At 39.3% G+C, this 14747-nt stretch overlaps 1 protein-coding gene across 2 annotated transcripts in view; it reads left to right on the top strand.

Annotated features, from left to right (window-relative positions):
* The window catches only part of HAUS6 (HAUS augmin like complex subunit 6), a 50577-nt gene that overhangs the window by 23938 nt on the left and 11892 nt on the right, over positions 1 to 14747 (top strand). For both annotated transcript variants that reach the window (XM_078061269.1, XM_078061268.1), the window contains one exon: positions 11839 to 11920. In XM_078061269.1, coding sequence (XP_077917395.1) covers positions 11839 to 11920 — 82 coding nt within the window. The remainder of the gene's footprint in view (positions 1 to 11838; positions 11921 to 14747) is intronic.

Raw genomic sequence — 14747 nt, 5'->3', positions numbered from 1 at the left:
CCAAATACTTTTTGTCAAAGCTTTGCAGTATTTTAGAATTTTTAAAAAAGATTTTTTTTATTTATTTATTTGAGAGAGAGAGAGTGAAAGAGCACAAGCGGGGGAGCGGCAGAGGGAGAGGGAGGAGCAGGCTCCCTGCTAAGAGAGCCTGACACGGGGCTTGATCCCAGGACGCTGGGATCAAATCTGAGCCTAAGGTAGACGCTTAATTGACTGAGCCACCCAGGTGCCCCTTTAGATACTTTAGATACTTTTTAGACTTTATTTATTTATTAGAGAGAGAGAGAGAGAGAGAGCATGAGCAGAGGGAGGGGCAGAGGGACGAGCAGACTCCCTGCTGAGTGGGGAGCCTGACTTGGGGCTCAATCCCAGGACCCTGAGATCATGACCTGAGCTGAAGTCAGACACTTAACTAACTGAGCCATTCAGGTGTCCCGCAATATTTTAGGTTTTTTAAAAAAATATATATGTAGTTAATCTTTGGGGATCCACCTTTCTTGACCCCATGCTTCCTGCATTTGCAGACGTGACCACTATCCTGAATCTTAAATTTATTCTGATGTATGTTTATAAAAATAATTTTACTACATGTGTATGGATCTAACTGTTTCTCAGAGTCCATAGTCTCTCATGGTTCATCTCTCCCTCCGATTTCCCTCCCTTCATTTTTCCCTTCCTTCTCCTAATGTCCTCCATGCTATTCCTTATGTTCCACAAATAAGTGAAACCATATGATAATTGACTTTCTCTGCTTGACTTATTTCACTTAGCATAATCTCCTTCAGTCCCATCCATGTTGATGTAGAAGTTGGGTATTCATCCTTTCTGCTGGCTGAGTAATATTCCATTGTATATATGGACCACATCTTCTTTATCCATTCATCTGCTGAAGGGCATCTCGGCTCTTTCCACAGTTTGGCTATTGCGGACCTTGCTGCCATGAACATTGGGGTGCATATGGCCCTTCTTTTCACTACATCTGTGTCTTTGGGGTAAATACCCAGGAGTGCAATTGCTGGGTCATAGGGTAGCTCTATTTTTAAACTTTTGAGGAACCTCCACACTGTTTTCCAAAGTGGCTGTACCAACTTGCATTCCCACCAACAGTGTAAGAGGGTTCCCCTTTCTCCACAACCTCTCCAACATTTGTTGTTTCTCTCCCTGTCCATTTTTGCCATTCTAACTGGTGTAAGATGGTATCTCAATGTGGTTTTGATTTGAATTTCCCTGATGGCTAATGATGATGAACATTTTTTCATGTGTCTGTTAGCCATTTGTATGTCTTCTTCAGAGAAGTGTCTTTTCATATCTTCTGCCCACTTTTTGACTTGATTATTTGTTTTTTGGGTGTTGAGTTTGAGAAGTTCTTTATAAATTTTGGATACCCAGCCCTTTATCTGTAGTGTCATTTGCAAATATCTTCTCCCATTCTGTGGGTTGCCTCTTTGTTTTGTTGACTGTTTCCTTTGCTGTGCAGAAGCTTTTTATCTTGATGAAGTCCCAAAAGTTCATTTTGCTTTTGTTTCACTAGCTTTTGGAGATGTATCTTGAAAGAAGTTGCTGTCGCCGATGTCAAAGAGGTTACTGCCTATGTTCTCCTCTAGGATTTTGATGGATTCCTGTCTCACATTGAGGTCTTTCATCCACTTTGAGTTTATCTTTGTGAATGGTGTTAGAGAATGGTCGAGTTTCATTCTTCTGCATGTGGCTGTCCAATTTTCCCAGCACCATTTATTGAAGAGACTGTCTTTTTTCCATTGCATGTTTTTTCCTGCTTTGTCAAAGATTATTTGACCATAGAGTTGAGGGTCCATATCTGGGTTCTCTGTTCTGTTCCATTGGTCTGTATGTCTGTTTTTGTGCCAGTACCATGCTGTCTTGCTGATCACAGCTTTGTAATATAGCTTGAAATCGGGCAACGTGATGCCCCCAGCTTTGTTTTTCTTTTTCAACATTTCCTTGGCGATTCGGGGTCTTTTCTGATTCCATACAAATTATAGAATTGTTTGTTCCAGCACTTTGAAAAATGTCATTGGAATTTTGATCGGGATGGCATTGAAGGTATAGATTGCTCCGGGTAGCATAGACATCTTAACAATGTTTATTCTTCCGATCCATGAGCATGGAATATTTTTCCATCTTTTTGTGTCTTCTTCAATTTCTTTCATGAGTGTTTTGTAGTTCCTAGAGTATAGATCCTTTACCTCTTTGGTTAGGTTTATTCTGAGGTGTTTTATGGTTTTTGGTGCTATTGTAAATGGAATCGTTTCTCTAATTTCTCTTTCTACAGTTGCGTTGTTAGTGTATAAGAAAGCAACTGATTTCTGTGCATTGATTTTGTATCCTGCCACATTACTGAATTGCTGGATGAGTTCTAGTAATTTGGGGGTGGAGTCTTTGGGTTTTCCACATAAAGTATCATGTCGTCTGCGAAAAGAGAGTTTGACTTCTTCTTTGCCAATTTGAATACCTTTTATTTCTTTTTGTTGTCTGATTGCTGTTGCTAGGACTTCCTAGTACTATGTTGAACAATAGTGGCGAGAGTGGGCACCCTTGACGTGTTCCTGATCTTAAGGGAAAGGCTCTCAGCTTTTCCCCACTGAGGATGATATTCACTGTGGGTTTTTCATAGATGGGTTTTATGAACTTGAGGAATGTTCCCTCTATCCCTATACTCTGAAGAGTTTTAAGCAGGAAAGGATGTTGTATTTTGTCGAATGCTTTTTCTGCATCAGTTGAGAGGACCCTATGGTTCTTCTCTCTCCTCTTATTAATGTGTTCTATCACATTGATTGATTTGTGAATGTTGAACCACCCTTGCATCCCGGGGATAAATCCCACTTGGTCGTGGTGGATGATCCTTTTAATGTATTGTTGGATCCTATTAGCTAGGATTTTGTTGAGGATTTTGGAATCCATATTCATCAGGGATATCGGTCTGAAATTATCCTTTTTGATGGGGTCTTTGCCTGATTTGGGGATTAAGGTAACGCTGGCCTCATAGAATGAGTTTGGAAGTTTTCCTTCTGTTTCTATTTTTTGAAACAGCTTCAGTAGAATAGGTATTATTTCTTCTTTGAATGTTTGGTAGAATTCCCCAGGGAATCCATCAGGCCCTGGACTCTTGTTTTTTGGGAGGTTTTTGATCACTGCTTCAATCTCGTTACTGGTTATTGGCCTATTCAGGTTGTCAATTTCTTCCTGTTTCAGTCTTGGCAGCTTATAGATTTCCAGGAAGGCCTCCATTTCATCCAGATTGCTCAGTTTATTGGCATATAGTTGTTGATAATAATTTCTAGTAATTGTTTCTATTTCCTTGGTGTTAGTCGTGGTCTCTCCCCTTTCATTCATAATTTTATTAATTTGGGTCCTTTCTCTTTTCTTTTGGATAAGTCTGGCCAGTGGTTTATCGATCTTATTAATTCTTCCAAAGAACCAACTACTAGTTTCGTTGATCTGATCTACTGTGTTTCTGGTTTCTAATTCATTGATCTCTGCTCTAATTCTAATTATTTCTCTTCTAATGCGTGGCTTAGGCATCGTTTGTTGCTTTTTCTCTAGTTCTTTAAGGTGTAGAGTTGGTTGGTGAATTTGGGATTTTTCTATTTTTTTGAGTGAGGCTTGGATGGCTATGTATTTCCCCCTTAGGACCGCCTTTTGCAGTATCCCATAGGTTTTGGACCGATGTGTTTTCGTTCTCATTGATTTCCATGAATTGTTTAAGTTCTTCTTTGATTTCCTGGTTGACCCAAACATTCTTGAGCAGAGTGGTCTTTAGTTTCCAAGTGTTTGAATTTCTGCCAAATTTTTTCTTGTGATTGAGTTCCAGTTTTAAAGCATTGTGGTCTGAGAATATGCAGGGAATAATCTCAATCTTTTGGTATTGGTTGAGACCTGATTTGTGACCCAGTATGTGGTCTATTCTGGAGAAAGTTCCATGTGCGCTCAAGAAGAATGAGTATTCTGTTGTTTTAGGGTGGAATGTTCTGTAAATATCTATGAGGTCCATCTGGTCCAATGTATCATTCAAAGGTCTTGTTTCCTTGTTGATTTTCTGCTTAGATGATCTGTCCATTGTTGAGAGTGGAGTATTGAGGTCTCCTACAATTAACTTATTGATATCAATATGACTCTTTATTTTGGTTAACAGTTGGCTTATGTAGATGGCTGCTCCCATGTCGGGGGCATAGATATTTACAATTGTTAGATCTTCTTGTTGGATAGACCCTTTAGGAATGATATAGTGTCCTTCTGTGTCTCTAATTACAGACTTTAGTTTAAAATCTAATTTGTCTGATATAAGAATTGCTACCCCAGCTTTCTTTTGAGGTCCGCTGGCATGGAAGATGGATCTCCATCCCTTCACTTTCAGTCTGGATGTATCTTTAGGTTCAAAATGAGTCTCTTGTAGGCAGCATATGGATGGGTCCTGTCTTTTTATCCAGTCTGCAACCCTGTGCCGTTTTATGGGAGCGTTTAGGCCATTCACGTTGGGAGTGATTATTGAAAGATATGAATTAATTGTCATCATGTTGCCTGTGAAGACGTTGTTTTTATACATTGTCCCTGTAAATTTCTGTTGTAGATCACTCTTGGGGTCTTTCTCCTTTTATAGAACCCCCTTTCATATTTCTTGCAGGGCCAGCTTAGTGGTCACATATTCTTTCAGTTTCTGCCGGTCATGGAAGCTCTGCATCTCTCCATCCATTCTAAATGACAGCCTTGCCAGATAAAGTATTCTTGGCTGCATGTTCTTCTCATTTAGTACCCTGAATATGTCTTGCCAGGCCTTTCTGGCTGGCCAGGTCTCTGTGGATAGGTCTGACGTTATTCTGATGTTCCTCCCTCTGTACGTAAGGAGTCTCTTCCCCCTAAGTGCCCTTAAGATGGTTTCCTTGGTTCTAAGATTTGCAAGTTTTACTCTTACATGCTGGGGTGTTGGCCTGTTTTCCTTGATCTTGGGAGGGGTCCTCTCTGCTTCTAGGACACGAATGTTTGTTTCATTCCCCAGATTAGGGAAGTTCTCAGCTACGATTTGCTCAAATACATCTTCTAGTCCTCTCTCTCTCTCCACTCCCTCCGGGATTCCAATTATTCTGACATTGGAATGCCTCATGGTGTCACTTGTTTCTCTGATTCTATTTTCATGGATTCTGAGTTGTTTTTCCCTGGCCTCCTCTTTTCCCTTTTTATCTATTACATTGTCCTCCAGGTCGCTTATTTGTTCTTATGCCTCACTGACCCTAGCTGTTAGATTATCTAGATTGGATTGGATCTCATTGATAGCATTTTTTTTTTTTTTTAAAGATTTTATTTATTTATTTGAGAGAGAGAGAGAGAGAAAGCACATGAGAGGGGGGGAGGGTCAGAGGGAGAAGCAGACTCCCTGCCGAGCAGGGAGCCCGATGCGGGACTCGATCCCGGGACTCCAGGATCATGACCTGAGCCGAAGGCAGTCGCCCAACCAACTGAGCCACCCAGGTGCCCTCATTGATAGCATTTTTAAGTTCTGCCAATTCACCTTTCATTTCTGCCCTTACAGACTTTATGTTGTCATTAATTGATTTCTCCATTCTAGCCATTGTCTTCACAATTGCTAGCCTGAATTCCATCTCCGACATCTTGGTTATATCTGCATCCATTTGTAAATCTGCAGCATAAGTCATAATCTCTGAGTCTTTTCTATTTTGGGGGTTCCTCCTCCTAGTCATTCTGTTGATGGGTGTTTGAGGGAATGTATAGAGTCCAAATTATTGACCAGAACCCAAGCAAGATGCACCTGTTTTCTTGGGACCTTAGGGTTGCTGGCCTCTTGTTTTCCCAGCCTGTCTTCTGGGGAAGGGGCCTGCTGCGCTGTTACTCAGGCAACCCTGTTTGTGTGGAGTTGCCCTGCCCCCCTGTGGCGGGGGATGCGCTCAGCGGGAATCAGTTTTTGGGGCTTTTGTTCTCTGGCGGCTTTCCTCCTCTCTTCCGCGAGTCAGAGCAGAAGGGACCATTTCCAACCCTCTGCCTTGGAGCAGAGAGACCACAGTCTGTTTTTCAGTGAGTTCTCCAGGCCACACCGTCTCCGTTTCTGTCCGTCTGCTGTAAACTGCAGCGTCCTGGGTTGTGCGTCCCTCCACAGAGCTCCCAGTCCTGCCTCCAGGTCGGGGCACATCTCTGCCCTTTGTGCTTCTAAAACCCCCAGCCGCTCCCAGTTCACCCGCGTGACCCTGCCGCTCCGGTTCCTGACCTGGGGGCTGCCCTAAAGTCCTTTCCCCGCTGCTACTGGTCTGCGAGTCTGTGCCCCATCTGCAGCCCGTGAGGCTGTCGCTCACCGGCAGTGTAGGATCCCCACGGCCAGGCACCCTCCCGCTGCCGTTTATCCTCCGATATCTGCCCGCAGAATCAGGGCTCCCCGCTTCGTACCTCAAAACCAACAGCCTGTGATACTCTGTTTGTAGAGATCCAGATCTTCTTACATCTCAGGCTGATTTCTTGGGTGCTCAGAGTGGTCTGGTAGATATCCAGCTCAATTCCGGGGACCAGTTGAAATAGGGTCCCCTACTCCTCTGCCATCTTTCCTTCTCTCAAAGTATATTCTTTAAATCTTTTTGTGATGGACACTGGATAGTAAAATCTCTTAGTTTTTTCTGTGAAAATGTCTTTATTTTCACTAATTTCTGAATGATAGTTTGGCTGAATATAAGATTCTAGATCAAAGCTCAATTTTCCTACAACTTCAGTGATATGATCACATTGTTTTCTGCCTTCTATTGTTTCTGAGACCTCTGTTGTCAGCTTAATGGTCATTCATTTGTAGGTAATTTTTAATTTCTGGTTGTTTTTAGGACTTGTACTTATTTAGCTTTGTATTATGCAGGTTCATTTAGATGTGTCTAAATGTGGATTTATTTTTATTTAAACTTTGGGCCTGTGTGTGCTTATTTAATGTGAAGGCTCATATTTTCTGTTTTGGAAACTTATTCGCTAATATCACTTCTAACACTGTCTCAGTCATTCTTTTGATGCTTTCTTTCTGGAGCACTTGTTGTTGGGACTTCTGATTCTGTCCTCCATATATCTTAAACTTCTCATTTGTATTTATAATGTCTTTGTAGCTCTAGGCTTATTTGGTTCACTAATTATCTTTTTAGTTATATTTAATCTCTTTTTTGACATGTCCATTTAGTGTTTGGCTTTCATGGATGTGCTTTTTTTTTTTAACAGTTTATTTTTTTTAAAAGATTTTGTTTATTTTTTTGACAGTGAGAGAGGGAACACAAGCAGGGGGAGTGGGAGAGGGAGAAGCAGGCTTCCTGCTGAGCAGGGAGCCCGATGTGGGGCTCGATCCCAGGACCCTGAGATCACGACCTGAGCCGAAGGCAGACAGATGCTTAATGACTGAGCCACCCAGGCGCCCCTCATGGATGTGCTTTTAATTTCTTTTCATTTGCTTCTTTTTCAGAAATTGCTTTTTCTTTTTCATGGTATCATCTTCTTGATTCGATCTTATTCAATTTTTTAAATATCCTTGTGTTTCAGATACTTCTGTTTCTGTATGTTCTGCCTACTCATTTTTTTTTTATTCTTTTTAAAAATTTTATTTATTTATTTGGCAGAGAGAGGGAGAGAGCACAAGCAGGGGGAGTGGCAGGCAGAGGGAGAGGGAGAAGCAGGCTCCCTGCTGAGCAGGGAGCCCAGTGAGGGGCTTGATCCAGGACCCTGGAATCTTGCCCTGAGCCGAAGGCAGATGCTTAACCAACTGAGCCACCCGGGTGCTCCTGTCTGCTCACTTTCATAGTTGTTTGTTTCCTATTAAAATATTTGATTGTGGGGTCGCCTGGCTGGTTCATTCAGAGGAGCATGCGACTCTTGATCTTGGGGTTGTGAGTTCAAGCCCCATGCTGGGTGTAGGGATTACTTAAAAATAAAAATAAAAAAATTTTTCTTTTTGATTGTGACCTCAATTTCAGTGGACCCACCTCTGAAGGAGTCAACCTGGGCCCTGGGTTGTAGAATGGTCTCTACATGGTGGCCTAGGGTCCAAGGTATTTCCCTTGAAGTAGGCAGTTAATGTCTTTGGTTTGGGATTCCCACAAGTAGCCAATATAATTTTGGATTTCATACCTCCTTTTGAGTAGGCTAGGTAGATTTAAAATTTCTTTTTTTTTTTTTTTTTTTTTAAACCCAGGACTCCAGGTAGACAGCAAGCTTCCCTGTTACTTCCCTGGTTAAGTTGGCAGAATTTTTAATAATCTTTTCAGGGGCCGAGCAGCCTTTCCAGTGTTCTGGCCTTATAGCAGTTTCTCAGATCACAGCCTGAGTGACCTGAGATGATGTTTCTCATTATGTAGGCATTAAATCTCCATTGTTCAGCCCTGGAGTCTGTCATTTAGCCTTTGTGTCTCAGTTTGAGCTTAAATGCTTTCCATCTTGAGTCCTGGCATGTGATGATTTTTATTTGTTCTTCTGGGTATTCCTTTCTTTTTCTTACATTTTATTTTACAGTTCTAGTGTATTTATGGTAGGAGTCATTGTCGCTGCAGCTTGGTTTGCTTTGTTCTGGTGAGTTCAGTTTCGTTTTTACCTCCTTATTACCTTGTGTCCGTCCCCTCTGTTCTCTTCACATCTTAAGTGCTGTAGTTTGGTTTTCTATTTCTTGCCTTTAATTGTGTTCTAACTAGCTACTCTGCTTCCATATTCTACCTATTCCGTGTTGCAAATGGTTATCAGTGATCCTTCTATAGTGCAAATACGAAAATATGATCCTTTTTATCTCTTGGTGTAGTACACTTCAATGGCTTTCTGTCACCTTTAGGGGTGGAAATAAGCTCTAGGTGCTTTTTCACTTAGCAACTTTTTTTTAAAAATTTTTTTATTGTTATGTTAATCCCCATACATTACATCATTAGTTTTAGATGTAATGTTCCATGATTCATTGTTTGTTCACTTAGCAACTTTTACCTTACAAACTTTCTTACATACTAGAACAAATGTGCATCATCTCTGCCTGCCACCACCAACTAAGTGTTTATGGTTGTGCCTAATTATTTTATTGTTGTCTACTAGTTTTGTGATATAGTTTTTGTATTTGTGCTCATTTTTAAAATGTTTTATGAATATCAGGAATTCCATCATCATTAGTAGGTGCAAAAGCACCTACTAATCAGGTACTGAAAAATGTTCATAATATAGCATACTATTATGGTGGATAAGAGGAAAAATTCACATAGTATACACATTGGTTTCTTATACAGTAACACTTTGGACACATATATAAATAGGGAAAATCTTTCAGAAACTAATATGTTGAAAGAAGAGTAGTTCCTGGAATAGCAAATCCTCTGTAATGGAGCCATGGCTTTCTTCACCAGTCTTGTTTCCTACCATGCTTCCATTCAATATACCCTATGCTCTAGCATACTGAACTTGTACCTTATTCTCCCAGTACCTTTATGTCTTCATCACATTCCCCATTCTGGGCCAGGTGCCTTTCTGCTTCCTTACATTCTGTGCATATTTCTCTCCTAATACTATAGCAGCATGCCATAATTCTCTACTCATCAGTAGTCTTTTTCCTAGACTGACTCCTTGAAGCCAGGGTCTCCACCTTTTCTTTCTTCCTCTTTGTTAGTATTAGCAGTGGCACATAATTACTGATGCATTGAAGAATAGATAAGTAAATTGATATTATAGATGCTGGGCTGAAATATGCTAAATAGTATAATCTTTTGGCTTTGCTGATTTACGTGGTAATTGCATGATCTGTGTACCAAAACAAGAAGCATGGCTATATCATGCTGGAGAACTATGGACTGTCACTTTTTTTCAAATTTGGTTTAGTATAAACCTGTCACTTGAAAAAAAATTTTTTTCATTTAAATTCAGTTTAGTTAACATAAAGTGTATTATTCATTTCAGAGGTAGAATTTAGTGATTCATCAGTTGCATGTAATACCCAGTGCTCATTACATCACATGCCCTCCTTAATATCCATCACCCAGTTACCCCATCTCCCCAACCCCCTCCGCTCCAACAACCCTCAAGTTTGTTTCCTTTGATTAGGAGTTTCTTACGGTTGTCTCCCTCTCTGATTTCATCTTGTTTTATTTTTTCCTCTGTTCCTCTATGATGCCCCTCTGTTTTGTTTCTTAAATTCTGCATATCAGTGAGATCATGTAATAATTGTCTTTCTCTGATTGACTTATTTCACATAGCATAATACCCTCTAGTTCCATCCATGTCATTGCAAATGGCAAGATTCATTTTTTTTGATGGCTGAGTAGTATTCCATTGTATATATATATACACCACCTCTTCTTTATCCATTCGTCCGTCAGTGGACATCTGGGCTCTTTCTATAGTTTGGCTATTGTGGACATTGTTGCTATAAACATTGGGGTGCAGTGCCCCTTCAGATTACTACATTTGTATCAATGCCTATTAGTGCAATTGCTGGGTTGTAGGGTAGCTCTATTTTCAGCTTTTTGAGGAACCTCCATACTGTTTTCCAGAGTGGCTGCACCAGCTTACATTCCCACCAACAGTGTAAGAGCGTTCCCTTTTCTGCATTCTCGCCAACATCTGTTGTTTCCTGACTTGTTAATTTTAACCATTCTGACTGGTGTGAGGTGGTATTTGTATTTCCCTGATGCTGAGTGATGTTGAGCATCTTTTCATGTGTCTGTTGGTCATCTGGATGTCTTTGGAAAAATGTCTGTTTATGTCTTCTGCCCATTTTAAATTAAGATTATTTATTTTTTGGGGTGTTGAGTTGTATAAGTTCTTTATATAATTTGGATACTAACCCTTTATCAGATATGTCACTTGCAAATATCTTTTCCCATTCCTGCTGGTTGCCTTTTAGTTTTATTGAGTGTTTCCTTTGCCATGCAGAAGCTTTTTGTCTTGATGAAGTCCCAAAAGTTCATTTTTGCTTTTGTTTCCCTTGCCTGTGGAGATGTGTCTAGCAAGAAGTTGTCACAGAGGTTGCTGCCTGTGTTTTCTAGGATTTTAGTGGATTCCTGTCTTACATTTAGGTCTTTCATCCATTTGGAGTCTATTTTTGTGTATGGTGTAAGACAGTGGTCCTGTTTCATTCTTCTACATGTGGCTGTCCAGTTTTCCCAACACCATTTGTTGAAGAGACTGTCTCGTTTCCATTGGATATTCTTTACTGCTTGTTCAAAGATTAGTCGATCCATTTCTGGGTCCTCTATTCTGTTCCACTGATCTATGTGTCTGTTTTTGTGCCAGTACCATACTGTCTTAATGATTACAGCTTTATAATACAGCTTGAAGTCTGAAATTTTGCTGCTTCTAGCTTTGGTTTTCTCTTTCAACATTCCTTTGGCTACTAGGGGTCTTTTCTGGTTCCATACAAATTTTAGAGTTGTTTATTCCAGCTCTGTAACCTATCACTCTTTTTATAAGAGTTTATTCTAGATATTCTCTATCTGTCCTATTTGTACACGTAGCAATTGAATAGTTGTCTTTTTCTTTCTTTTTTCTTTTATTTTTTTTTAAAAGATTTTATTTATTTGACAGAGAGAGAGCACAAGTAGGCAGAGTGGCAGGCGGAGGGAGAGGGAGAAGCAGGCTCTCTGCTGAGCAGGGAGCCGGACATGGGGCTCGATCCCAGGACTCCAGGATCATGACCTGAGCCAAAGGCAGATGCTTAACTGACTGAGCCACCCAGACGTCCCATTGAATAGTTGTCTTTTTCTATTAGCATTTATATTAATCTGATTTTTCTGTTTTCTTCTGTTCAGAAGTTTTTCTAGAATTTCAAGATATCCCTGGATATTAGAATATACAAACATAATTTAAGAGTAATTAATGTTTATTTTCCTTTAGATACACCAAAGCAACAAAACCAAGAAAATGATTGCAGGAGAGCTAGTGATATATCGGGAGCTGTATATGATCTAGGCAACAGGTAAAACAAATGTGATTTTGATACTGACTTTTTCAAAAACCTCCTTCATTAATTTAGTTTCTTCTTCATCTAATTGCCATGCTTCTCTACGATGGGGTCATCTGTAGTTTTCTTCTCGTAACCAGAGAATATTTTTCCACTGTGGGTCTGCATTTTCAAGAAAGAGTCAACATTTCTGATACATAGGCATTTTTTTCCCCCTTCTCTTGTTTGTCTAAATGTTGGGATTCATAGGGGATTATCTAATATTTGAAGAAAAAAAGCATGTATGGAAATTATCTAATGCAAGCTTGGGAATTTTTGCCTTTTTGTGTCTGTGAACTTCTTTGAAACCACTTGTGGCTGTTGACAATCTTAAGAGTTTGAGAGCTTTTGAGATCTAGTCTCCTAGTTTTCAGACTGTTCTGCAGCGCCCTCTGGTGCCGTGGATGAATTTAATTTAGCCCGTCACTGGTCTAACCCTTTTCCATTTCAACCTGAGCAGCTAGTTCTTTTATCTGTATATGTTGGGGGTTTTACATGCTATTTGATAAAAAGAGTTCCATGCTTTAAAAAAAAAAAAAATAGGAAGACTTCTGATTCAATCTAATCCAAAAATTTAACATATGAAAAAACTAAACCTTAGTTTATTATAATATCCTTCAGGAGTATTCTTATTTTCTTTACTGTCTGTTTTCTTTATTATCCTGTTTGGCTCTTAAAACAGATGCCAGATTATATAAGCAAAAATCTAAATGTATATAATCTATCTGGGGAATATATTCTTTTTGGAAACTAAGCATTAGGTAGCAATCAAACACACTGAATAGGGTGTTCTGTTGTTTTTTTGTTTTCTGACTACCTTTGACCTAAATAGGGGTCTTTCAGTCCAACTTTCCCATGTAATTGAGGCACAGATATGGAAACAATTTACTTAGGATAATTCTAAAAGAAAATTCTAAATTTTAAATGAATTGAAGTTCTCTTCCTTCTATATACTCTTAATAAGTTAATAAGTTCAAACAGCATAAAAAGAGTCAAAATTTATATGTGAAATTGAGCTATTGGTGGGATGCCTGGGTGGCTCAGTTGGTTAAGTGTCTGCCTTTGGTTCAGGTTATGATCCCGGGATCCTGGGATCGAGCCCCGCACTGGGCTCCCTGCTCAGCCGGAAGCCTGTTTCTCCCTCTGCCTGCTGCTTCCCCTGCTTGTGCGCGTGTGCTCTCTCTCTGACCAGTAAATAAATAAAATCTTAAAAAAAAAAAAAAAAAAAAGAATTTGAGCTCTTGGCAGTTTCCTGTGCAGTAATTTTCTGATTCACAGGAAGTCAGGATTACTTGTGGAATATTTATATTTTTATTCTTAGATCTGGATGTGATGTTGATTTTCGGAGTACCTAAAGAAAAATAATGAAATCTGTTGTGAAGACTTGACATTGACGAGATAGTGAAGTTACTGGGCTTCACTGTTTTGCCCCGTTATTTATCACTGTTGTTCTTAAAGCATGCTAGAGGGGAATAGTTGCTGCTTCCCAATCTCAGTTATGTTTTTGGTTTGTCTTTCCTTGAGAGAGCAAATGAAATATTTGATTAAGGTCTCTTGCTGGACTAAAGATTGATGGAGTTAGTAGATTGATTCATAGATCAAATTTTATTTATGAACTTCATTGAACTTCAAGAATCTTTCTTGAAGCAGAGTTTTGTACTAAGATGTACTATCAGGATTCAATAGGAGCCAGACACTTAGCCCCTAAGAATTTAGTTCACATGGAATTCTCTTAATATAGGAAAAAGAGGTTGTATTAAATAAACTTTGATTTCCAGATTTATACTCTTCCAAGCCGTTAGATCTTTTAATTATCTTCTGATACTTTAATTATAGGTTTGGGATATCGAAGGGGGGAGGTGTAGGGGAAGGCTATTGGTGGTAAGGGACAAATAAGTGCTCAATGGGATATGAATGATTATTGCTGCTTGATAGCAAAACAGAAGAAGGGTGAAGAATTGAGTCACGAGGAAAGAAGCTTGTTGCTCAGAATTCTTTATTGTAAAGGTATTTTGTAATAAAATGTTTTATTGGAAATGCGTAATGTAGGTAGACTGTAATACCCTTTTCTTAACGTGTAGTTCAGCTGTTATTTGTAGTGGCATCATCTTAATGTCAGTATCAATGTAGTTAATTTGGAAATTCGTATGTGAATATGATCAATAACAGCTATTCAATTAAAAAACATGGAAAGCATGTAGTTTTTAGCATAATTACTGTGTGTTATTAGCCCTTTCACATGCAGTTGTCACCCACGGGTACCAGAATAGCTGTTGTCTTCTCCATAAATCTCATGGCTGGTTTTGATCAGAGTGAGCTGATGGAGGCTTTACCGTACTTAAAACCAGAATTCAGTGATTGGTGGTACCTTTGCTGTACACTCTGGGCACTACCTTTCTTTGCAGTGGTTTCTGGAAGGGAGGGTTCCGTGATATTTCTAGTGGTGGCAATGCAGTTCTAGACTTTTAGCCTCTACAGTTCCTCCTTTATTGCATTTCAGAAATAGGGCAGTATGATCTTGCATGCATGCCAACTAAATATCCTTAGTCGTAGAAATTGAATTCTAATCGCATATCTTTCTCTTTTTATAATTTCTGTTTGTTATATCTTTATTTATTTATTTATTTTTTGTTTGTTATATCTTTAAATGTGGGTATATTGTAACAACAAAATAAAAATGAAGAATAATTAGCTAAAATTTCTAACAAATCACTTATTAGACTTTTTTCGCAAGTTGTTTTTTTGGGCTTTATGTACAAACATATAAATTGAATCCACTCAAAATTTTCTCAACATTAATATC

This window comes from Halichoerus grypus, chromosome 14, assembly GCF_964656455.1.
Source record: "Halichoerus grypus chromosome 14, mHalGry1.hap1.1, whole genome shotgun sequence".
NCBI lineage: Eukaryota > Metazoa > Chordata > Mammalia > Carnivora > Phocidae > Halichoerus > Halichoerus grypus.
The sequence above is the reverse complement of the archived record's forward strand: the minus strand, read 5'-3'. Positions and strand labels throughout refer to the sequence as shown.